Here is a 24,219-nt window from a genome sequence, read left to right as displayed (position 1 = left end):
TCTTGATCAACACACCTGGAACGTCAAGTTTGAGTGAGCTTCATTGTATTTCGACACTTAAGATGCGCTTAAATACAGTCAACTGTCGTGAAGCTAAAGTTTATAATCCAGGCCTGGGTTGTTCGAAAGGTGGATAACGGAATTTACCGGATAAATCACTACCGAAGCGGCGGTTTTGATAACAGTCTTAACACTTATCCACTGGATAGCGAATTTATCCGTGACATACATTTATAGTTGAACATTAGTCTACTATGCACTTGAATCGCCCACAAAGTAAAATGTTACTTGAGTCTGAAAAGATGATAACCGAACAGTGTTAAAAGAACGGAAGACAGAACGGACAAACAAAATAATACAAGAAAGAAAGAAAGCATGCAAATTTCCCAGCTAAAATGAACGGAGGACTGGGGATGAGTGATTGACAGATCTAGGCTGAATTTTATAATTAAAATTTATTAGAAAATCGAAAAGTAAAGACAAAATGAGTGACCAAACTTTGGTTAACTGAAAAAGAGAACAACAACAAAAAAAAAGTAAAAAAGAAAAGGTAACAAAGAAAAGCAAAGAAAAAAAATATTAACCCTCCCCGGCGGGGAATCGAACCCCGGTCTCCCGCGTGACAGGCGGGGATACTCACCACTATACTACCGAGGACTGGGATACTATGAACCTGAAATTTAATATATTTATTACAGCTGGCAAAAGAGAAATGGCCAATTAGTCATTTTGATAAAGAAGTATAGTATTCAAAACTAAAGTTCGATTTACCGAAGTGCTCTGAACAAAAATACGGTACGACTCCGAAATGCGACTGTCAAAATTGGATGGCTGAATATTCCAATCTGATGTTCCTTTTGTTAACCCCAAAATCTGCCTGACGACATTTCCTTCATATAACTGGCCACCGACTTTCGCTTGAAGTAAGATTTTCTTCCTCATGCTGATCGTTTCGCTTTTCGTGTGCTGATAAAAAGCCTTTCCAACCTTGTAAGCATACCCCTGGCCTTCAACAAAATCGCGGATTGGCATTTTCTTCTTGATCGTCAACTCGACGAACTTTCTAGCCTCTACTGGAACTAACATAGACGTCAAAGTATCGAAACTCAGTTTTTTTTCTGTTTTCGCAGTCGATCTTGGATACAAACGTCCTGTAAAGAGCTGAGCAAAGCGCGATTTCCAGTCTTCAGCTCTACCAAGATGAGCTGAAATCTTCCGTCGGTTGCAGAGCTGCCGCACATGTGATTTCCACAGGATGTTGGAATTCGATATTTCATTCCACTGGTGACAAACTTGGCTTGCAATGCACAGCGCTTTGACATCCAGAAAGGAAAATATAGCAAGCAAAATATCTTCTCCGACAAATTCCATGATCGTAACGAGCGTGTGATGGATGATCGGATGGAGATATCAATCGAGCAAATTTTGGCGCGCATTGAGCCTGCGGTAGGTGCAGAGTGTCCTGCGGTCTGTTTCTGAGGGGAAGGGTTTCGAAGTTCAGCGCAGTACATCAACTTTTTCGTCGTTCTTTCAGCTGTTTTTTCATCGATGTAGGTGACTTCCTTTGGTGTACGACTTAAATAGTCCTTTGTTGGTGTAAAGATGGCAGAAGACGAGGTGAAAAAGACCGGAGGGCAAGTTGATGGTAAGCGACTACCGCTCGCTTCAGTTCCTTTCCAGCTGCGGAGCTGATACGACGGGTCTTTTCCGGATTCCAATCAAAGAAGAAATCTCCTAATTAGTATTAATGCAAGCTGGTGACCTAGTATTCTTAACGATCTTATTCCTTTTATTTTGTGATCAAGTGTTCTTGTAAGTGCACTTAAAGGACATGAACAGTCTGACATTACATCATGTGAATATTAATTTTACTTGGCCTCAAAAGCTTGCTATAGACATGTGACGTTTCTGTGTGTCATGTGCATTCATGTTGGCTGAGTTCGAATATTTTCCTGTTCAATCATTTTAAATTGAGTTGAATTTAAAACTACGTGTCTCATTTTATGCCTTCGAATTTACCTTTAAATTTTTTAATTTTTGGGTATATTTAGTAATTCTCTTGATTACTTCATGTTTAACACACAAACAATAAGACACCTCTTATTGAAGTGTCAGTGCTAACATACTTGTAACTTGTAGATGCTTGAAGGTTTATAAATTAATTTTGCTTAACCTTAAAAACGTACAATTGGATTGGCTAAAAAAACTTTCTACATGTTTTGGATACTTTGATAGAATGGTATAAGGATCCAGCTTTGGGATGACTCCCCCCAGTCCAATAGTTTCTGCCCCTCTCTTTAATACTACATGAATACGACATGTAAGTCAGCTGTCACAGCAGTCACAATTATTATGCTGGCACTCGAAGTTTATGGAGATTTTCCACTCTGTGATCATGGTTTTTTTCTAAACATTCTAACCAAGCTTACTCAGGGTCACACTGAGTGATGAATAGCAGCTCCCGGGCTGCCAGGGTTGATATTCTCCCAGTGTGATCCAAGTGGTTGGTTACCAAGATACAATGTACGGTCACTTACCACTTGATATTGTTTCCTTCATGAGAGACTATAACCTGGAAAATATAAGCAAATGGTACAGACGTTTATGACTTTCTGTTCCGAATGGACAGAAAGGGGTACCTTAATAGGTACATGTACATGTATGCTAAATGTCTGAATGGAATTATTATTTCTGGCAAGGTTCTTTTGTCATCAATTATGTGGCCTGGTTTACACGTAAGTCAATGTAAGTTATTTCTATTCACTTGTTGTAACTGTTCACTGCCATGACACCTTTTGTATTGTTCTTCGTTTCATAGAACTCTGTCTGGCCCTCATTGACGCAGCCAATGATAAGCAGCAGGAGGTGCGGCAAATGATCATGACATCTCTTCATGAACTCGGAAAGAAACAGCCTGAAATGGTTTTGAGTGCTATAAAGGGATATCTTATAAAACATCAGAAGGTACATGTACATGTTTATTCTTATGATAACAAAACTATAATTAATTTGTATTAGTATGTTAACATGTACTAATACAAAGTTGAAAATTTAAATAATGATTTCCTCTTGTTCCGCCTCATTGTGTTCATTGTGCACGTTTCGATATTTTGTTGTCGTTTTTCTCAGAAACAAAGTGCAAACCAGCCAAAAAAAAAAAAAAAAAAAAAATACAGGGGAACGTTTTACTACTAAATTGAAAAGCACATGCCAAAATTCAGGCACGTTTGAAGAAAAAAAATTTCACTCCAAAAAGTCACTTATGTCAGTCTTGCACCAACCCATTATTGTTTATATCAGGGTGAGTCAAAGTTAGAGAAAGCCTTACCTATATAGCTACATCCTATCCTCTCAGAGGGGTCTGATCTGTGTTAAAAGGTGTTTATACAATGGTGGTTAATTCCCTATAACAGGTGACAATCTGGGCATGTATTGTCTTAACCCTTTACCCCCTAAGGCGAACGGCAGTTTTTCCCAAATCAGCAAATGAAGACACTCTGCCTGTGTACAATATGCCATTTGAGAGCCACTAATCAGCTTATTTAAGAATTGACATCAGCAGCTATGAAGGAGGTAAACATTTTGAGAGAAATTGCTTTAAGATGGGAAAATGAACGACTTCAAAAATGTACCAATCTTCTACTATATTAGGTATACCACTAAACTATAGCTTATTTAGCAGCTCTTAATGCATAGCTTGATATGAAACAAGTCTTGCATTCCATTTGCATCCCGAAAAAGGAACTTAAATCTTCTGGGGGTGGTCAACCATGTCTTGGATAGGAAGGGGTCAAAATTTTATGACTTCAATGAGCAGATCTTCACAGGACAATTTTCATGGCAAAAATTCATAGAAATCTATCAAATATTCACAAAGTTATGACCTTGTGTGCCAATTTGCACTCTTAGGGGGTAAAGGGTTAAGGTTTGCGTGTACTGTATTCTTAGTTTGGCAACTTAATGATAATAGAGGTCTATGTTGATTTGAATTATGATAGCAATGTTGCCATTGAGCATTTTCATCTCTGAAGAAAATTTTAGGCCTGGATCGATCAAAACCACCAACACAGTATGTCCTTCACTTGTTCACTTACAACCCTGAAGGGTACAGTACCTTCAGTTGATGGGTAAACAAAATCTCTGTTTTATCTTGAGTCCTCGAGTGAGACCAAAATGCACAAATTACATGTATGACAAAAAACAAACATACCTATATGTACCCATTCATGTAGAGACCCCTCCCATAGTCCTCTCCTCTGTACATGGAAATATACTTGTAGCTACCACTCTAACCAATGACAACCCTAGACCACGTCAATGAAGGACCTGATTGATCAGTTAATATTATTTTGTAACACCAAATTCTGTTTTTTGTTCTACTTCCTTTTAGCTCAGTCAAGGTCACAGAGTAGTACTCCTGAAGTCAGCGTCAAAGATTATTCACAACACACTGAGTACACTTTCATTGGGTTTGGGAAAACAAATGATCAAGTTGGCGTCAGCAGAAATGACAAAGACCAAGGTAAGTGTACACTTACTGTCAGTACTAGGGCCAGCTTTTACCTGCAGTGTATCCTTAAATACTTTAATTTATTCCTCTTCTTGAACCATATTGTATTACCATCTACCACGATGAATAACAACAACCTTTTCCTTGACATTATCTATACTGTTTACAAGGGTTTCGACTAAATTTCAATTCTGACTAGTTATTGAAAATCTTGGAACTTTGCTCAACAGGCACTCTGTCAAAGTACAATCCCGTGCTGAAGCTCAGTGAATTTGCGACACAGGATGTGCATGTAGTTCATGCCTGGTTCTTTTTTTGTGGGAATTGGTCAACATAACATAACATAACATACCCTTGGTGGCTCAGATTTATCCCATAGCATAAAAATACAATGCAGTTAAATGCTTCTGCAGGGTGTAATGTGAAAATCCCACTCAAAATAAATGCCAATCATAGTAAAACCAAAACCACTTGAAAGTAATTGCCTGTCAATGATTACTTTCGACACCCAATTGAAAACCACTCTATGTCGTTGTTGTTAATCAATAGGATGTGGAGCCTGATTGGCAATCAGCAGCCTCCGAGGTGTTGGTTGCTCTGGGTGGAAGGTTTGATCATGAGGTTATGGCAGAACTTCTGGAAAAGCTGGCTCCAGGAACACTCCCTCACTACTTTGTTGTGCAGACACTAGCATCCTTTTCCACTTCTAATTGTGAGTAGATCTTTCTTAGTTAGTACTATTATGTGTACTGTCACGCGTATTGATTTCATACAATTTAAATCATGATATCAGTTGCTTAACTTGTTGTACATAATCAGTAGTTGACTCTTCACCCTGTCTTGTTGGTAGCCTCAATAAACAGAGAGTTCAGCAGCCAGCTCTTCATGCTAATCAGAGTGCTCAAATGTACCCCTTTCCCCCCACTGGCCCCTCCTCTCACGGTCCCCATTGTATACTTGCCCACTGAGATCCAATTGAGGTTTCACTCAGAAATTCCACACTGAAAACATAACCTTACAGTGATTGCAGTCACTGTCTCTAATTCCCAGTATCTCAGGTATCTCAAGTACATTGCAATAGAGAGACTATAAAACCATCTCTCTGCTTAATTATAAATATGTACAATCAAATCGCACATCACAGCAGGCAAGGTCAAGAGACATGTATTTACTTACAGCCAACTCAAGACAGACATTTAACTAACAATTTACAATGTCAAGATGATACTTAAACTTCAGTAGTAATTTTGAATAGTAATTTTAATGGACTGTTTCTTTCATTCACAGCCTTTGGTGTGGTGCCGTTTCTCAAGGACATCCTTGGACGAATGTTGCCCATGATGGGAATGGCTAAACAAGACAATTTAAGATGGGTTATAGCTAACTGTAAGTAGAGTGCAATTTATTGTGATGAAGTTTACACTAGCCTAATTTACAGTACGCATGCAAGGTGGGTACTAAATAAAAATAAGTTTGGAACTCAGATTACATGTATAATATATGGATGTTAACCACGAAGATAATTACATCTTTTGTTTTGTGTATCAAAACAGACCAAACAAAGCTATTCTCAACTAGACTTGTGTTTTTGTGTTCTATTCTTGGGCAAGCCCCACTAAACCCTCACTCAGTAGTGTATTTTTCCACATGTATAATTTAAAGGTACCAGCAAATTGTTAGGGAAATGTGACAAGATAAAATATGAAATATAACAAATGCTATTTGTGGGTCAACCTGTGATGGCTAAGCATTCCATCCACAGGATAGAAGCAATACTCCTTGCCATTTCATGCTACAGAAACCTGGCTAAGCTCTGGCAGTTGTCAGTCTGTAGTCTCTGTAGTTGTTTTTGGTGCCTGAAGTTGTTTTTTGACTGCCCTCATACTCAAGAGAGGTGATTCCACTATTAAAATCAATGGCTCTGTTGACTGTGTTGAACTCAGAGGATAGCTGTGTCTAAGTTTATTGTCATACTGGGAAGGGACTGATACACGCTGAAGTGAAATAACATTTTTCGTGTCACACCTCATAGGTCTTGCGAGATTTTGTGAGAGTATTGTTGACTATGTGGCAAATGCAGAGAATGCACCATACCCAGACATCTCAGTAGAGAGATTCTATGGTGAAATCTCCTCAGCTTATGACATTCTGTTCACTGTATGGATCAAAGCAAATGAACCCAAGGTACATATAACTGTATGGAATTATAACATAGGGTAACTAAGGATAAAATCTTCTGCTATTTGGAGATTTCACTTGAAACTAAATAAACACTGACCAATATAAGAGTACCTGAGGAATAAGACCAGAGTTCCCATTAACACACGGGTGTGTGTCTTATATGCACAAGGAATGAAAAGGACGCACAGTTTTTTTGGCAAAGTGCATCCTTGGGATGCAGGAAAAAAGTTCAAAAAATTTTAGAAAATAAGTAAAGGACCCAAAAGAACCCCCAGCTCTTTGGATCTGAGGGTCCCAAGGACCCTTAACAATCAAAACTAGTAGGAACTCTGTTAAGACTAGTTAGTATAACTAACAGAAGGGACCTGGCCTCCCAGCCTCCCCTCCCTCTCTTCACTACATTATGATAATGATGCCAACACAACCACAGAAGTCATCCCCCACTTCCTTGTTAGAGCAAGACTGGACCCACTTTAGCATGGCCCCCCCCCCCCTTGCTCTGTGCCTGTTTATGCCATCTCTGTATCCACCACTATGTAAGACTCAGAAGTGAGTTTTAATTCCCAGTCACTTTGTGTCATTTTCCCTTGCTCTGAGCAAAAGGCGTGTGGTCAGCCCATTCCTACAGTCAAGTAAACCAGCCAATGACCTGTGCATTTTTTTTTACCTGATCTAGATTCGACTTGCAGTGGTGGATGCCATTGGTCACATGACACTCGTCATGGCAAATGATAAGCTTGAGGAGCAGTTACCAAAATTACTTCCTGGGATTACAGGGTTGTACAAGAAACATACAGAGCACTACCTCATAACGCAGGTAAAGTTACTATTAAGTTGTAATATGTAATAAGGGTTTTATCAATGGCCGGGCACTGGGTAAGTTGGTCGGCTGTGGGGATGATTTTTCCCACCTGGTTTGACCATCTATCATCTTATAAAGAAGTTCAGTTCAAAATGTTTTGCCCACTTGTGAAATCCAGTTGCCCTTCTGCTAAAAATGGTTATGAAACCTCTGTGATTGTATTGTTTGCTTTCATTTACACAGGGTCTCTGTATGGTCTTAGAAGCCTCTTGTAAGAATGGTGGTGGAATAATTTTTAATTTAGTGGACAATTTGTTGGTGGGATTGCTCACTATGGTAAGTTTGATCTCATGGCAAAGATAATGGGAATAAAGCATGTATTGTTGTTGTTGCTTACCAGGTTGATTTTTAGAGATTTTGATTTTATTAATAAAAGCTTTGATTTGCTTTTATTAATTTTGTGCAGGAGGGTTCAAACCAGTTAATATAATGAAACTGGCATTTTGAAAGTCCTCCAGTAGTACAGTCCTTAAACATGTTTTTTTCAAACTAACCTCATTTAAATTTTAAAAAGCACAAAAGCTCTGAAAGGTTTCATTTTGAGAATTCTGAGCGACCAATATGATGTCCAGAATTCCTCTTTTGAGATATTAATTATAGTCTTGAACCTGTTCAGTAGTAAGTGTTTTGATAAAAAGAAATGGACTACACAACATTGTAGATTATTGTAGCGCACATTTTTAGTATCTAGACTATTTTAATTATTGACATTTCAAGTTACATGTGCCTGTAGTTTCTTTCCCACACGCATGCTTCTCTTTTGCCGTCAGGCATGCACTTTGCCAGATTATTCCAATCCAGTCTCAGTGAAGAATCATAATGAGGTTTTGAGATGTTTTTCAGTGTTGAGTAAGTATATACTGACACATGTTTGTTATGTTAATAGTAACAAAGTAACAATTAAGTAAATGCAGTCCCAAAACTAACAACTTATTAGATGTTAAATTCTGCTTGCAATTAGTAGTTTGGACCTTACGACTAACAATCAACTGAATTATAAGCAATTTCTAAATGAGCTTACGTGTGTTTAGCCTGTGATATAGGAAAATAGGGAAAAATTGAGAAGCCAACCAGTCTTGCATGTAAGGTCTTCCTCCCCAGATCACACTCGGCCAGTTCGACTTGCCATTTATTTTTTTCTCTCTGTTCCCCACAAGGGAGCCTGTTCCCTAGCTGCTACAGGCTGTTACATGTAATCTGCATGCATGTGTTTGAAGGTTGGCATCTCTGAGACAGAACATTTTGCAGGAAGGCTAATGTTACTTTGGTTGCCTGCATTCTTTAGCTCCTACCTTCTCTGACCGTGTCATTGCATTCTTGCTGCAAAAGTTGGAGATGAACAGTGAAAAGACTCGAATTGCATCTCTGGCAATTATCAAGCACCTGATCAATTCCTCTGGTGAGGGAAGCAATTTACATGATTGTTAACCAGTTCAACTTGATAGCAGGGGTGGGAACGGGTAAATTACAGTTGCAAGTGGCTGACACACCTGTCTAAAACAGATCTGTGCCATTACTGCCAAAAAAACTAAACTGACCAATCATCACAGCCAAGTCAATCGGATAGTTTTAATGGACTAGACTCCATTGACTGGCAAACATTTTACTTGACTTGATCTGAAGATGACTTCGACTCAGGGTGTCAAAATGTCAGTCACCAACAACAGTTCTTTTCAGAACTATTCTCATCCAAGATGATCACACTAGATGAATGGCTTGTAATGTGTATTTAATCCAGTGATTAGTGGAGTTTTTCATTGGTGTACAGCTGTTCCCTGATAAATTTAGTTTAAATGATGATGATGATGTTGTTGATGATGATGATGATGATGATGATCATGATCATGACATTAAATAACTCTTTATTTATTGAGGCTCATATTTGGAGAATAAGGAAGAATTGATCATCTCAGGAGTACAGATCCTTTTTAATGACCCAAATTTGAAGGTAAAAACACAAAATACCATGTACTATTCAGACAATATGTCTGGGCAAAATATGACATGTAATTATACCTCTCTGGTTTTAGAAACCTACTTGTAAAAACTATATCATTGCTAGACTGTAAACATATCAGACGAACAATGTTTTTTGACAGAAACAAAACTTGATGAGGCAGCTCAAAATACAACGAAAGAGGAACAAAATTGTCATACATTTCTACATACATTTGTAACAAATCAGTCTTATAAAAAGAGATTTATTATGAATCGCACCTGATTTTTGCCAGCAATAGTGGTAAATATTAACTATAATAATTAAGCTGAATTCTCGTTTTTATGCATCATCCAGAGGACTGAATTAGTCATGTATCATTTGGTGTTTGTAATGAGTTGTTCCATTGCTGTGTAAATGTAGGTCCGACACATGTTTGCCCAGTGCATCACAGCCATGGCTCATCATCAGTACCTAGAGCTTGAGGGTGGCCACAAACTGGTTGAATTTATAGTCAGACAGTGTGCTGTTAGTGATGAGGAGGTTCGTTGTGTTATACATTTATGTTCAATGTTCAACAGGCCTTGCAACGTACATATTCATGTACTTTCGTGTAGTGCCGGTTGTAACTTGTGAACACTGCATAAAATAACACATAAAATGTTACTCATTCAACCAACATGTGTCAGTGATACATGCATACAGCATAGTTAATTAAACTGGAACCATTATATATAATTATACAGTATTTGTATCACTGTGTACGAGTAAATAAAAAACAGCACAACAAGTTTTTTTTATTACTTTTACCACATCTGGTTTAGGCATTTAAGGGAATGTAAATTAAAAGCAATTTGTCAAAAAAGAAGGAAATGTAAACCATTGGGTCTTCAGAGGGATGAGTTAGTGACACAAGCTGTGTCAACCCAAAATTTTGTGTTGGGCCAAGTGTCCCTCTCTGCCAGAACATTATCCCAGTTGTAACATTAAGAGACCAGACTAGGGCATGAGTATGTATTTTTACTCCCCCTGGATGGAATGCTACGGAATTGAAGTTATCTCCAGCGTTACATTCGCTAGTATTGTTTCAATTTTATACTCTTAGGAAGAGAGTCACTGTGGGAATTAAATTTCACTGCCAAAAACGCGATGCAATTATGCCAACCAACCTCAACAATTACAATCTTTTCTTTTGCCACAACCTTGTTCATTTTTTACAGTCTGTGCCAGGTGGAAACTGTATTGCTCATTTGCTCATCAGATTTCACAGTCAGATGCCCCTTGAGTTCTTTGCTTTCTCACTTTCTCTTCTGAAACTTTGTCTTCTACAGAAATCAAGAAGACCAACTGACATGGATTCCATAACCCCTCAAGCATTGCAGAAAATGTGTGAAAACATTCTTTTTCTACTTACAACAACTGTGGATGTCATGGAGCCGGTGAGCAAATAACACAAAAAATGTGCATGGAAATACATTATGTTACATTACAAAGCAACATGGTTAGGGAAGGCAAAGAAGAAGTTGCTTCTGCTGAAGTTTCATGTGTCCCAGCAGAAGATTTTTCTCCAAGAATCAATGATAGCATTGCATTTTCTAAGGTTAAAATTGAAGTGTGCTTGTTTAGTCTTTTTGGTTCCCTTCATAGGTGCTCTGGCCTTATTTACTGGAGTGTCTTGTTCCTGAACCTTTCACTCATGCCATGAATCCTCTTTGTCGCTGTATTTGCCACTTGGCCACCAAGAAACGAGAAGAACAGGCAGAGAACTTTGCTATAGACTTTGATGCAAAAAGTATGTGATACACACTCCCTCCTTCTCTCTTACAAAAGACCCCTTAATAATGTTGTGTTTTTACAGAACAGAAAAGAGGTGCATTTGTTTTAGGTTTGATGCATGGGTTAGTAAAAGTGAGTGTGGAAGAAATCAAAAGTGTACATTAATCTGAACCTGAATCTATGCCTAGATCTAAATCAGAAAATAAATATTTATTTAATAATATTTTATCCAGTACATCTAAAAGGTCCAGCTCTTAATGGTTTCATGACTAATTGGTAGTTGATTTGTACTGGCATTGCAAACGACAGGAATTAGAATTCTGTTCAAATCCCCAACTTTTCCCGGGTTTAATTTAAGATTTGTATTCACACCTGTAGAAGTCATTAACCCTGAACATGTTTGATAAGGTGGCATGTGGTCCTTTAACCTCTTTACTAAGACATGCCGTTTCTCTTTATTCATAACAGCCAACATACCACGACCAGTTGCTATAATTTCACGTCTACTGGTGAGTAAAAGGTTATGAGTTTGATGTGAAAGGAGCATCTTGCACCAGGTTTAATAAGCATTTACTCTTGAGCTTGTTGCTGATGTACAAGTGGTCTTTCATAAACTGCTAAGTAAACATGAAAATGAGATTTAATTTACAAGAATCTTTTACAGAGGCAATATAAAAAGCTTTTAAATTGGTATAAAATAAAATCAGCTTTCAGTGTAGCACTAGTCTATTCCACCTCAGCGTACAGTATTTCAAAATTAGGTACTGTTTTTGTAACCTGCACACATCTTTTTGGATATAACAAAGTCTGCAGGTTAAGGCTTGATAAATCCCATGTTTATTATCCATAGGTAATGTCAGGCTGTCCACTGCCTGGTGGTGGTCGAGGAGAAAATGTCTTAAAGCTTCTGAAGGCCCTTTCACCAATTCTGCAACCAAGCGTAGTTGAAATGTGGGATACGGTGATCCCTAAACTAATGCAATATCTAGAAGGTGGGTAACGTGCTGTAAAGTTCTGTTAAATTATGCCATACCCTCCCCCTCCCTTTCAACACCTTCCTCTCAAACATCCTCCTCCTCCTCCGCCTCCCCCCCCCCCCCACTTCATCCTTGAGCCCCTTGTCCCCTCATTAAAACCACGTGGCAATTATGGTGTCGAATAGTCATGTGAAGTGAATTTTTTCCCTTCACAGAAAATTCGGAAGACAAAGAAAAATGGAAACAAAAAGCTTGGGAGGACTTAGTTCTTAAAGTGAGTGAAAAAAGTTGACAAATAATTGTTTTTCAAAAAAAGCTGTAGATTGGCAAATGCTGTCACAACTCGGTGAAACTTACATTTAGGAATACTAGTGCGCAGGTAGACTGCGAGCAGTCTCTGTTTTTTCGAAAATCCGTGGGGAAGAACACAAAACAAATGAGTGTCTCGCAGCTTTGTATGTCGAGCGACCGCTCACTTCAATTGCGTTCTTCTTTGCGTTCTTCCCCACAGATTTTCGAGCAAAAGAGAGACTGTCCGCATTCTAGTACACAGGTTGTACAACGTTATTATGTATAAGATATGTTGTGTTTGCCCTCTGCAGTTTGTTTCCAAAAGTGTTGATGAGGTGGATTCGGAGGAATGGTTGTGTTCACTTGGAGCAGAAATGGCAGCTCAAATACCATTGTACTCCTACTTTCCAGAGGAGAAGGTAGAGTAGGCAACAGATTGCACAGTTATCAAGCAATTTAAACTAAGCCGGGATGAAGCGTCATGACTTCTCAAATACGTGAAAAAGAAAGCCGTCTACAGAAGGGAGGGCAAGGAATTTCCATTGCAAGTGCAACGGAAGATTCTGAAAGTGTCTCCAATGTAAAACTGAGTAACCATTTTCCCTCTTTCCTTCCCTTGCAATTCTCGTGATTCTGAGTTCCAAGCCCCAATATCAATTTTTTTGTTAGTTAGTACCATTTATCATGTTAGCTGTAGGAAATTGGTGATACATCAAGACAGCAGCATTTCTTATTATTTTTATTACCCGTTTCTGTGACAATGTTGCATTGTTTTGAGACGAAATTTAGTGTCAATCACTCTTGGAGTTATAACTTATAACCTATAATTATGCCTTATTATCATATGTTGTCATGACTATTTACAACACGTTGTCTTTTATTATTTTCCTGTACACAGAATTTCCTTTTCAAGTGCATGGGTGTTGTTCTGAACAAAATAGCGAACAAAGACTTCGTTCACACCCATCTTAACATCATGTTTAATTCAGTGAAGCATGCAAGTCAAGTGGAAAGGGAGGTCAGAAATGTGTCCTTACCTTTGTCATTCACTATTTAAACGGTCCAATTTATTTTTGGCTCATTTCTGTTGGTCACAATTCTTCTCTTCTTTTTGACGGACATGTTAGGGCTGTGCAATAGGTATTGGATTTTCTGCTGGGACCAATCTTGATCAAGTACTAGTAAAACTAGAGCAGGTTTCCAAGAATGAGATGACTAAGAAATCCTCAGGAATCTTGAGTTTCATGAAGGTATGGTGTTTAAGAAATGCAAAGCATGTAACGTGTTTCTATTGTGTTATAGAAACACGAATGGAAGTTGGTAGAATGAGAAATGCTGTGGGAAAACGAGCCGATAGGGCGCAATAAACCAAGTAATCTTTGGAATGTGAGGGGACCCTTTTGCAAGCCAAGTGGCTATGTGTTGTAATTTCGTTACATCGTTGGTCAAGAGTAGAGCATTTTTGTTCTTCCCCTTGTGCAGCGTGTTGCACAAGTTTCCAGTAACAAAAGCTGAATAGATCTAAAGCCGAAGCAAATCCATAAAATGTTTTGAATGAAGTTGTCATAAATTCCAAATCCATAAAATGTTTTGAATGAAGTTGACATAAATTCCACTGCTTTATTCATTTTCTGATTGTCTTGCATCTGTTTCTTTCCAGGATAAATCAGATTCTGAAACAGAGAAGATCAAGAGTACAGTGATGCTGTGTTATGGTTACACTGTTTTGTATGCTCCACCAGCGTAAGTCAACAAGCTTCCTTCACTGAGCGTTATCTAATTTCTTCTCTAAGCATCAGACAGTACGAATCCAGACATGCTAGTCGTGAGACTACAATAACTGATCACTAATGGAAGGTGGTTTTATTATGTATTGTAGAATTATATTAACTACTACCTGTAAGAAATACAGAGAGACAAGAAAAGGGAGTTTGTATGTTGGTATCATGGCATAAAGGGTGGTCGACACTACTACTTAACGGACTTTTTGAGTAGCCTCAGCAGGCAAAGCTAATCAGTGTGCTTATTATGATGACACGATGTGACTCGTGTTTAAAGATGGTTTCACTTGGAAATTGATTTTGCTCAGTTTTGAAATATCGTACTTCATATACTGATATGTTTATTAACTTATCCTTTTTGTCATTGTCTCTTTCCAGATTGATAACTTCTAGACTAGAGACAAGTATTTTTCGTGTCATCAGTCGACACTACGGAAATGTCAAGGCAAGCAACAGATTACAATCTCCCAAAGCCTGTGGGAAAATTTTAAAACTTACCTGTTCATTAATTTTTAACTTAGGAATATAATTATTCTCCTTGAATTCTTTGTTCTTTTGTTGTACTTAGCGGTATTTTGTCCCATTTTCGCTTTCTCGTAGGACGTACATGTTAAACAGAATCTTATTCGTGCAACTGAGCTCATTGGTAAAGCACTAGAACCCAGTCGACTGCAGCAGCCAGAGTTTATCTTCACTAAACGAAAGGAACTTATTGATCACATGCTGGTAGGTCCTGAAGGCAATCTTTACGAAACAAGAAGCGCTTAATAATATAAGAAAGTTGGGAGATAGGCAGTTCTGGGAATTCTTTCCAGGAAGCATTATCCTTGTTCTTCTTCAAATCTGATTTTTTTTAAAAATATTCTTGCCCATTGAAATAGCTGACATCAAAACTTCGTACTAGTTTTCAGACCAGAAGGAAAAACCATCTCCAAATTCAAACGTAAATGGAAACATCTATGACTCAATTTTTTTTTAGATCAAAATAGCACCTATCTATATAAGGGAGTACCCCCCTCTCCTCAGCTGGGAAATGACATTTCTTAATAAAAACCATCTCACATCTCAATGTGGAATAGAACACTGACCATGTGAATGTCTTTCTGCGTGCTGTGTAGGCTTACATGAAGGCAGAACCAGCTAACGTCGTCACAACAGAAACTAGAGCCCTAGCGATGGACGCGTGCACGAGTCTTGCGTATCCTTTGCAGCAGTGTTGTGGCTGAAGTTAATGGCCTAGAGCTGAGATTATTAAACGAGTAATCAATGTGACTGTCGAAGAATTTGACCATGCGCAAACGTTCATGAGACCTGACAAGAGCTATTTGCATTCCTTAGATAGTTCATTCATGCACTTTCAGTTTTCTTAGTTATGCGCTGATAAATGATTTAACGAAAACTTTCGTCGTTCTTTCATCCCCTGGTCGCCATTCCCCGTTTAATCCTTCTTGATTATTAGCTACTGAACAGAGCAAGAAAAAAAGCCAGGTGCGATTGCCCGGAGGCTCGATTTCCCGCCGTTTTGGGATTGCGGTTGTTTATCCTCCTCCCACGGTGTGGGGCAACGAACGCGGGCTCACAAAACGACTGGAAATCGAGCGTAGATTGCCCGTGGCAAGGAAATTTGGCTCTTGTGCAAGTGAAAATAGAACTTTGGTGGCCTGGTGAACGAGTGAAATTAGTCTCGATAGTCTTGAGAGTCGACTGATTATATCATACCTTATATTTCAACTGTGGGAGAAAGGTATACAACTGTACATGGTAGTCATGAATTACGAATAGAAATATTTTCACGGCAGTTATATGTTTTAAATGATTTTTCTTCTTTCAAGTCGTCACGCGGTTTCGCTTTTCTCCCGTAATGTATAAATGGGATCGCCAACGGTAAGTTTAACCAATTAGATGGTGTTCCACTTCCTTGACTTCGATCCCCGTTATGAAATATTAGAAAACTAAATCCCAGGTTCACAGATGCTGAAGTATTTGACATGGTTAAAACAAGTACTGACTGTGTGTTTGCAGTCCACGGGGGAGATCGAGCAACGTCCCCTTCTGGAAAACATCACAAGGAAGACATCGACCAGGTAAGCAGCTTTGTATCCTGAGCTGGGTCGCATTTTCATCATTATGGACTTTTCAAGAATTTTTGATTTTGAGTAGCCTCTTGGAAGGTGTTAGTAGAGGCGCGGTGACCTCATGGTTAGTGCGCTCGCCCCCGGATCAAGCGGTCCGGGTTCGAGTCCTGGCCGGGAACACTGTGTTGTGTTCTTGGGCAAGACACTTAACTCTGACAGTGCCTCTCTCCACCCAGGAGTATAAATGGGTACCGGCGAATTGTTGGGAAACCTAATGAATTGCGGGGGAGTGACCTGCGATGGACTAGCATCCCGTCCAGGGGGAGTAGAAATACTCCTAGCCGCTTGATGGGATAAGCGCCGGCAGCCATGAGCCAGTCGGCTCCAAAGCTTCACACACACACTTGGAAAGTGGTACGAAGTTTGCCGCAAAAGAACGTAAAGTTTGGTCATTTCATTGATTCAGTGGTCTGCAGGGCAAATCACTCCCAACGGGAGATGATTATACGAGATAACTGTCCGTTAGAGGTAAGACACGTGACCTTTTTTTAACCCATAAAGCTGCAAGAATATTCTTGATGCATTCTTGTTGACAAATTCAAACTAGTATTTTCGTCCACAGAGTTATCTTCCAGTAATAAAGGGAGTCATTTGCAATTTAATCAAACGTAGTGCTTATAGACCAAACGATTAGATTTTCAGGCTTCGTGATATTCCTGTGGCGTAGACTGCATTTAGAGTTTTCTTAAGATGCATCTTACATTTACCAGAAGTCCGATTAAAAAACCGCCTTTCTTTCCAGGACAAAGATACCAGCACTTTACTGAAGCAGGCAATAGAAAGTTTACAAATGTTCTTGAAGGGAATACTTCTTCAAGATCCTGTACCACCCACATTCGAAAATATTTTAAAGGTGTGTGGAAATTTAATGCTAGATAGACCAAGGCAAGAGTTGTATATGAAACAGATTAAATATAGGTTCGACAGTGCAGGATGTTTTGCTGTTGTTGCAGACGTCGGCGTATTCTCACCCGTTCCAAATTTAAGAGTAATTTTTTTTTCATGCTGTGTTGCTTACAATCACATTTTCAGTTTGAGCGTATTTTCCAGCCGGTAATGACGCCATTTTGAGTCAACTTTGGCTTTTCATATTCACGTGATGCCGTAAGATAGACCCTAAACACTCACGTGGAACACGTTATCCAATAGCTCTTTAGCTTGAAGCGAGTTTCCCGCGCTTTTCATAGATTTAGAGCAGGCTGTCTGGAAAGGGCAGGAAAATTGTCGGTGGGTAGACCCTCGACTCCATTTTTTCCTTTTTTTCCTTTTTGTGGTCTCATATTGGTTCCATTTTAGTTTTTTGTTTGTTTTTGTCGCCTTTAAAGTCTCCTATTTTCCTTTTGGTTGAAGCTTTTATCAAAACCATTGTCGTGCATTTTGTGTTTATTTACATGCATTTTCTGTTTATGTACAGCACATTCAAGATCCTTGGCTATTGTCAACATCCGATGTGGAACGAGAGCGGGCGGTGGACACGATTCTAACACTGTTGGAAACATTCCGCGACAACATGTTACTGACCGTGGGAGGGGTGAGTTCTGAAGTTTCATTGCTTCTAAATACGCATGCTCCAGTAACTACGATGGTCTGATTTTGTCTTATTGAAACCCTGGACATACACTTACACGAACATTTTGGTCGTGCGGTTTGTTTATGCAAGAGCGTTAAGGGCACAAAAGTATTTATTGGCTAAATTCAGAGTGGAAGGTAAAAACACTCTTCTTGCTAGTGTTTCCTCAAAATGGGGACCCCTTGTACCCTTCTATTCATGTTTAGCACATTTATGAACTAAACGTTAATACTGTTGTACATGGTTGCACTCAACAAAATCATCTTCATTTACCGCTAGAAACCAACGTCGTTTATGATGGCTGGTCCGTTATTGGCTCGCCTCATTCCCCGATGTACAGACCCGGTTATAATCATCCGACAAACGGCAGTGGACTGTGTACAATGTGTTCTGAAAATAGCCGCGCGATTTGAAGGTATGTAATAACTATGAATTGCGGTGTTAACAGTACTTCTAGTGAATTGATGAGACCTCCGCAGTTTGTGGACTACGCGATCGTCTAATCATTGGCGTTTGACCATGAGAGACACCTTGTTCTCAACTCAAAATGAACTAACTTGGTCCTGTGAGTGAAGTCGGGCTAACTACAGGTAGAGAATTCAAAGATAGATGGTCTATTTCACATGGGCTACTATTTGGCAGGAATGTTTTTAAATCTAATCGTTCTGGTTTGTGAAGTGCGATAGAGATTGCAAATAAATGTGATTTTGTCAGTTTTGATGCAACTTAACAATGAGCAATGAGTCGCAAAGCAGTCTCCCAAAACTATCGCATTAGAGTGCGTTTCACGCTGGTATTTTAAACTGTTTTTCTGTTTTTTTACTGATCATTTCAGGCTATTCGCTGGAAAGTAAAGACGAGCTAGTTGATGCGTTACCGACGCTTAAGCAACGAGCAGCTGAAAATGACGCTAACATCCTGTTTAGTGTGGCAAATGACTTGTCCAAGGTAAGCCTTGTTCTCTTTTGATTTATAGACCAACTTTCAATTGACGTAGAAAACAGTTATATTTCGAGGCGCCATGTACTCTGGGAAGGCTTAAAGGAGCTACGTCACGGTTTACGGGTCGTGAAAAGTTTAGCCTACATTTTTCAAGTTTGTCGTTTGTAATCCGTGTTAATCTTCTCCATCCTTAACCATCCTTGTTCCTTTATGGTTTATTATTATCTTTTTAGTGTTTTTCTATCTTAGTAAACTGTTATTTTCAGGTTTCCTTCAATTTAAAGGTAATTTTGTAGGTGGCCAAAATAACTCAAAATACCGTGACTGAGCCCCTTTAACAGGGTTGGCTGAGAAGGCAAAAGAACAGACAACAGAAACTTTAAACCTAGCCCTTAAAACAGGCGAATGAAATTGCAGGCTCTGAAGAGTTGCCTGTCCTCTGTTTATTTCTACTTTGGTTGTACGTCTACCGAGGTCCAAAATCTCGTACAAAGTTCTCTAACCAATCAACGTAAAGATGATGGTCTTTTAATCAGGAATAATCCCAAGTTGGCTTTCGCGCGTTTTCCTACTCTTTTTTCCTTCCTCGTTCTGATTGGTTCATTGTGCAATCGACGTGGCTGTTATTGACCAATTGTGATTACTTGGGTCTCGATTCTGTGACAGACCGCACTAAAATAGCGCAAAGCTCATGATACAAGGCTGACTTTTTCCGCGTCGATTAAATGTCTTGGAAGATTTAAATTTGGAATTCGAAGACATGGTGAAGTTTATGTGCGCAAACGAATAAGTTTAAACAATTCCATCTTAAGATTTGCAAGATTCAGTAAAACTGTCGGTAAGTGTCAATGAGTTTCTACGTTGAGTTAAAGAAGAGGCAGGTAGCTGAGGTGGAAAACGATTCTTAGATTCCTGTGGAATGGAGACATGGAGGTAAAAGAGAAAAAACTGCAGATGGTAGGCTCGATTACCGGCGGCTGTTCAGGAAAGGAGCCCGCGCTCTTCCCCCGAGGTCTCTTTTCGGGGAGGAACGAAGACCGAACACTAGAGGGCGGCGGAAATCGAACCTATCCAGATGGTAGAAGAGCTACGTTTTGATTATTTTAGCAACCATGTCGTCTATTACACCTTGTTCTACACTTTTTTCTTGTCAGGTTGTCGCTAAGAAGCTTCAAAGTGAGCTTTTGTCACCGTTCGTGCTTACTCTGTTGGAAGGTTTAACAGACACTCAGTCTCACAGCGCCAGTGGTTCGTGCGTCGTACTCAACAGCATTGTCAGAATAAGAGGGCAGGAAATAAGAAAAGATGTGAGTTTCAACGGAGTCTGGTAATAACATCAATGTGCAAAATGAGAGTCACTCATACATTACACACACACGTTACAACACTGTAAAATGTAAACCTTGCAAAGGCTTTCATTTTAAATTAGTATATGCATGGTAGTGATGGACATAGGAGGCAATTAAAGTCGTAAAAGTAATTCAGAGCTGAAAAAAGAAGTGTCAAATAGTCCGTGTAAACTAGACGTTTTGTGCTTGGCCCTTCCACGGTATGCTGAAAAAGTCGTAGTTCAAAAAAACTCTTCAATTTAATCAATTTTTCGTAATTGAAACTTGGGGCTTAACCTTAAAATTGAGAGAAAAAGATTGTCTTCAGAGGGTAGGCATGTCCTACACTCTAAGCTTTCGACTATGTATCAAGATTAGTCTGTTACAAAACCTCTTGCTCGAGGGAAGTGAGTCTGATTTGTTTTAAAATTTACCTGTGAGTAGAAACTTATTTTCATTTGGGTTTTGCAACAGATCTCAATTTAAAAACGAAGCAAACGGCAACTCGCATAAAATTGCTTCTTCAAATCAAGCAAGAGGTAAAATACATGTTAGGATAAACATTTCAAGCATATCAAATTTGAAAATGTCTCTTTTTAGTCGTAGTTATTAAGAAGTGGCTGATAGCAAATCGTCTCTCTTTCTGCCAGCCGGTAGTTCTGCCATGTTATAGAAGGACAGTTATTTGTAAAGGAAACTAAACTTCCAATTAAATTTTTTCTCCAGGTTGGTACTTTAGTAAAGGAACTTCACTCCAGCCTTATACACATCACACATGCACAAACCCGAACAGGAACTCTCCGTGTATTCAGAACACTGGCCTCGCATCATCTAGTTCCAGTTTTAACAGCTCTTCTTGAATTCCCACTACCCTGTGACCGGTAAGTCAACAGATTTTGACACTTTTACTTCAACTTGTTCTCTTTGAAAATGTTCAATATTTCAGATCTCTGATTTTCCATGAGTCAATTGCGAGAAAACTGGTAATGCGTATTCACAAGATGTGAAATTTAAGAATCTGACTTTTATAGCTCAAAATTGATTAGTTGAGAACAAGTTTTGCCATGAACAAATTTTAAATCAATGATTTGTTGAAGCTTTTTTTGGAGGACAGCAAAGATCAATTCTAACATGGCGGAATGATAAGTTACTTTCGTCTCCCGCTTTTAAAATTGCGTTGGTCCACTCTGTTAAGGCGAGAAACTGCCAAAAATTTGTTTGTCCATTTTAAGATCATGCCATACTGCAGTAAGGGTGGGAAAACGTGAAGCACCTCATGTAAAAAGGGCGGGAAAATATGGGCATTCGTCTTCCAGTGTTATTTTACTCTGGTATGGTCGTCGTCTTAAAAAAGGCGGGAAAATGGGTGGCATTCGTCAACTAATTTGCAACTGTGTGCGCGTGCACTTTAAAAGGCGGGAAATTTCTGTACGTTGCATTTTAGTGTTACCTTGTTTTTTAGGCACGTGCTGGATATCTGGAGAACAATGGCTGGCGAGTCGAACCTTTCGCTGAGTATATTTGACTATGTATTGGATTTATCGCTGCGATCTCTTCCATACCAGGAAAAACCAAAACCTAAAAATAAGAAGGAAACCATCAGAATAGCAACAGTACAACCTGTGGCGGTAAGTTTACCTCGAAATATGAATTTTCATAACTTTCTGCGATGTTTCCTTTCATGTTTGTTTTGAGAATTTGCTTGTTAATCAAGATTGGTGATGATTTTCCTTTCTCCCGTCTCTCTTATGTGTGACCAATCTTTGTAGTTCGTTGCCCTAATAGAACATAAAACACGCTGTCAAAGCGTATTACTCCGTCTTGCTAGATTGAATATCACAAATATGCCAATATGTCACTGATATGTCATTGAAAACATTTTTATCGCTCTAGTTTGTTTGAAAAACAGCACCTTGTGTTAATTTTGTTGGGTAAGGCGTATACAAAAACGTGAATAGAATTAAAGCCGTTTTTGATGTAAAATACCTTTATGCGTTAAACTTCTGACCTGGTACAACCCTTCTTTTCTGATACATGTAGATCACGTGTGGTTTGACAGAGATGTTTCGTTCGGAGGAGACTGGGGACCTTGTTGTGGAGCATTTTCCTCGTCTTTTCGCCATGACCGTGCTACGTCTAGGCACCTCAGTGGGACTTCTTCCTCCCGAGCCGCCACAGTCCGCAGGGAAGGACAAGCAAAAGGGACCAAAGGTGGAGCCCCTTGGGTGAGTCCACCTAGTATAAATTACCTAAACACATGCTTTCTTGGCGAATTATCATGCAGTTAGGCCTTGTTAGAGATATTTCTACCGACACGTGTTTTGTTGAACCTGTTTTGGACTCGGTGTAGACCGGCAATAAAATATTTTCTGAGATTCCTCTGGGAATTGGCCGAGTCGGTGGTTGACACCACAGAGGTTGCTAGGTAACCTTATGTATCCTGGTGGCGACAAGTTGACGTGACGTCGGTCGATGGACTTGCATTGTCTTCTGGTTGTTCGTTAAGATTCGGAAACTGGTCGGGTGCCAAGAAGTGCCTGACGATTAGTCCACGATTGCTGGAGGATTTCCCGTGGATTTGGTCGACCAGTGAACCAAAGGTGTAAAAGTTATCAATTTATTTTCTTTTGTGCTTTTGTTTTACAGCACGGCGGTAGAGTGTATCAAAGAACTGATCATAAGATGCAAGTACGACACGCTGATGCAGTTGATCGAGAAGGAAGATGGCTGGAAGCTTTTTGAAGACGAGAAGACATTTCCTGATGGTGTTGTTGTCATCGCACGGTACGTTAATACCTCAGGTCACTTTTCACGAAGACTTTGTTCTCTTGTTTTCAACTGTCAGATGTCGCCAGTCACTAGTTAAACAAACAGATACCTGATCTGTGGTTTGCATTTTTAGAAGGTCAGTAACATGGACATTAATTCACCCACAAAGTGACAAGGTTGTTGCAGGTTTGAAGATCAGGGCGACAGGTGATTCACAGCTTAATGACAGCACTGCTGTGCCACGTGCAAATTTGGAGCCGTTTTCAGCTTTTTGGCTGAAATTCGACAGTCTTCTAAGATTTAAATAAGAATAAAGAGCTTGGTATTGTACGGGCTTAAATGGTGGGCGGAAGGCTGGTGGCCGTTTGTCAGCACAAGTCCTTGCATGGGCTAAATCTATGGATTTAATCATGAATCTGAACACTTGAACCTTGCGTGCCAGTTTTCAGACAAAGCACATAACTGATAATCATGATTATGCCCCATTTTCTAGGGCCTTGTGCCAAGCTGTTCCTCAGCAAGTTCCTAAAGTGGTTGAACAGTTGAACCCCACGCTCTCCAGTGTGTATGATGCACAAAGAATCGTAGTGGCCGCATTCTTTGCAGAGGTATGCCGGGAAAGCTTATATTATTTACCTTGTTATGTTAACATATCTTTTAAGCAATTGCTAAGTTCACTTAACTGTCAAACTGTCAGTGAATGGGTTTGAGTAACATTTAGGTAACTCTTTATATTCTTTCAAAATAGAATCATTTTGATTTACGCCACACCGAAACGCCGTTTCAGATGCGGCGAGAACAAATCAAATGACACACGTAAAACATAACAACTTCGCAGGGGGAGACATTGTACTAAATTCGTGATCAGGTCGTGCGTCTTAAAACAGCGGCAAATTTGTGAGCGCGTCGCGTCGGCTGGAATTATGTTGAGTTCAGTAGTAGCTCTCGTAAGCAGACACCCAGGACGCTAAAAATGTGTCGGTAACTGGCGCTGGACTCTTATGATAAGGGTTCACGTAAGCGGCCACTAGAGGTATAAGGGACCGCTTACAGGCGTGCCTACGAGAGTATCAAAGAGCTTCCACTGTCAATTTGGAAACTAGAATACATTGTTCAGTTGTTGGGTGTTACAGTGAGTGTTTTGTAAGTGACACACATGAA

At 39.4% G+C, this 24,219-nt stretch overlaps 2 protein-coding genes and 1 non-coding gene across 3 annotated transcripts in view; 1 reads left to right on the top strand and 2 right to left on the bottom strand.

Moving 5' to 3' along the window:
• Positions 1-28: 28 nt before the first annotated feature.
• Positions 29-1,371, bottom strand: LOC110069374 (uncharacterized). Its single transcript, XM_020776897.2, has one exon. The coding sequence runs from the start codon at positions 1,369-1,371 to the stop codon at positions 721-723; it is 651 nt and encodes a 216-aa protein (XP_020632556.1). The 3' UTR covers positions 29-720.
• On the bottom strand, positions 586-657 carry Trnad-guc (transfer RNA aspartic acid (anticodon GUC)). Its single transcript has one exon. It is a non-coding gene; the product is annotated as a tRNA-Asp (tRNA).
• Positions 1,372-1,504: 133 nt separating the features above from the next.
• Positions 1,505-24,219, top strand: part of LOC110069384 (maestro heat-like repeat-containing protein family member 1) — a 29,607-nt gene continuing 6,892 nt past the window's right edge. Inside the window, exons 1-35 of the mRNA XM_020776909.2 lie at positions 1,505-1,645; positions 2,819-2,964; positions 4,391-4,522; positions 5,060-5,222; positions 5,798-5,896; positions 6,543-6,694; positions 7,368-7,508; positions 7,737-7,829; positions 8,324-8,402; positions 8,839-8,952; positions 9,428-9,501; positions 9,913-10,032; positions 10,821-10,928; positions 11,137-11,281; positions 11,734-11,774; positions 12,116-12,257; positions 12,458-12,516; positions 12,845-12,952; positions 13,432-13,551; positions 13,661-13,783; positions 14,194-14,276; positions 14,693-14,759; positions 14,915-15,040; positions 15,433-15,512; positions 16,263-16,398; positions 17,192-17,302; positions 17,864-17,980; positions 18,299-18,434; positions 18,855-18,967; positions 20,116-20,268; positions 21,016-21,170; positions 21,752-21,917; positions 22,330-22,514; positions 22,936-23,073; positions 23,552-23,666. Coding sequence (XP_020632568.2) covers positions 1,603-1,645; positions 2,819-2,964; positions 4,391-4,522; positions 5,060-5,222; positions 5,798-5,896; positions 6,543-6,694; positions 7,368-7,508; positions 7,737-7,829; positions 8,324-8,402; positions 8,839-8,952; positions 9,428-9,501; positions 9,913-10,032; positions 10,821-10,928; positions 11,137-11,281; positions 11,734-11,774; positions 12,116-12,257; positions 12,458-12,516; positions 12,845-12,952; positions 13,432-13,551; positions 13,661-13,783; positions 14,194-14,276; positions 14,693-14,759; positions 14,915-15,040; positions 15,433-15,512; positions 16,263-16,398; positions 17,192-17,302; positions 17,864-17,980; positions 18,299-18,434; positions 18,855-18,967; positions 20,116-20,268; positions 21,016-21,170; positions 21,752-21,917; positions 22,330-22,514; positions 22,936-23,073; positions 23,552-23,666 — 4,083 coding nt within the window. The 5' untranslated portion in view covers positions 1,505-1,602. The remainder of the gene's footprint in view (positions 1,646-2,818; positions 2,965-4,390; positions 4,523-5,059; positions 5,223-5,797; positions 5,897-6,542; positions 6,695-7,367; positions 7,509-7,736; positions 7,830-8,323; positions 8,403-8,838; positions 8,953-9,427; positions 9,502-9,912; positions 10,033-10,820; positions 10,929-11,136; positions 11,282-11,733; positions 11,775-12,115; positions 12,258-12,457; positions 12,517-12,844; positions 12,953-13,431; positions 13,552-13,660; positions 13,784-14,193; positions 14,277-14,692; positions 14,760-14,914; positions 15,041-15,432; positions 15,513-16,262; positions 16,399-17,191; positions 17,303-17,863; positions 17,981-18,298; positions 18,435-18,854; positions 18,968-20,115; positions 20,269-21,015; positions 21,171-21,751; positions 21,918-22,329; positions 22,515-22,935; positions 23,074-23,551; positions 23,667-24,219) is intronic.

Source organism: Orbicella faveolata, unplaced genomic scaffold (assembly GCF_042242905.1).
Source record: "Orbicella faveolata isolate gen_17 unplaced genomic scaffold, um_ofav_v1 contig_3, whole genome shotgun sequence".
Classification (NCBI taxonomy): Eukaryota; Metazoa; Cnidaria; class Anthozoa; order Scleractinia; family Merulinidae; genus Orbicella; species Orbicella faveolata.
This window is presented reverse-complemented; position numbering and strand designations above follow the sequence as displayed.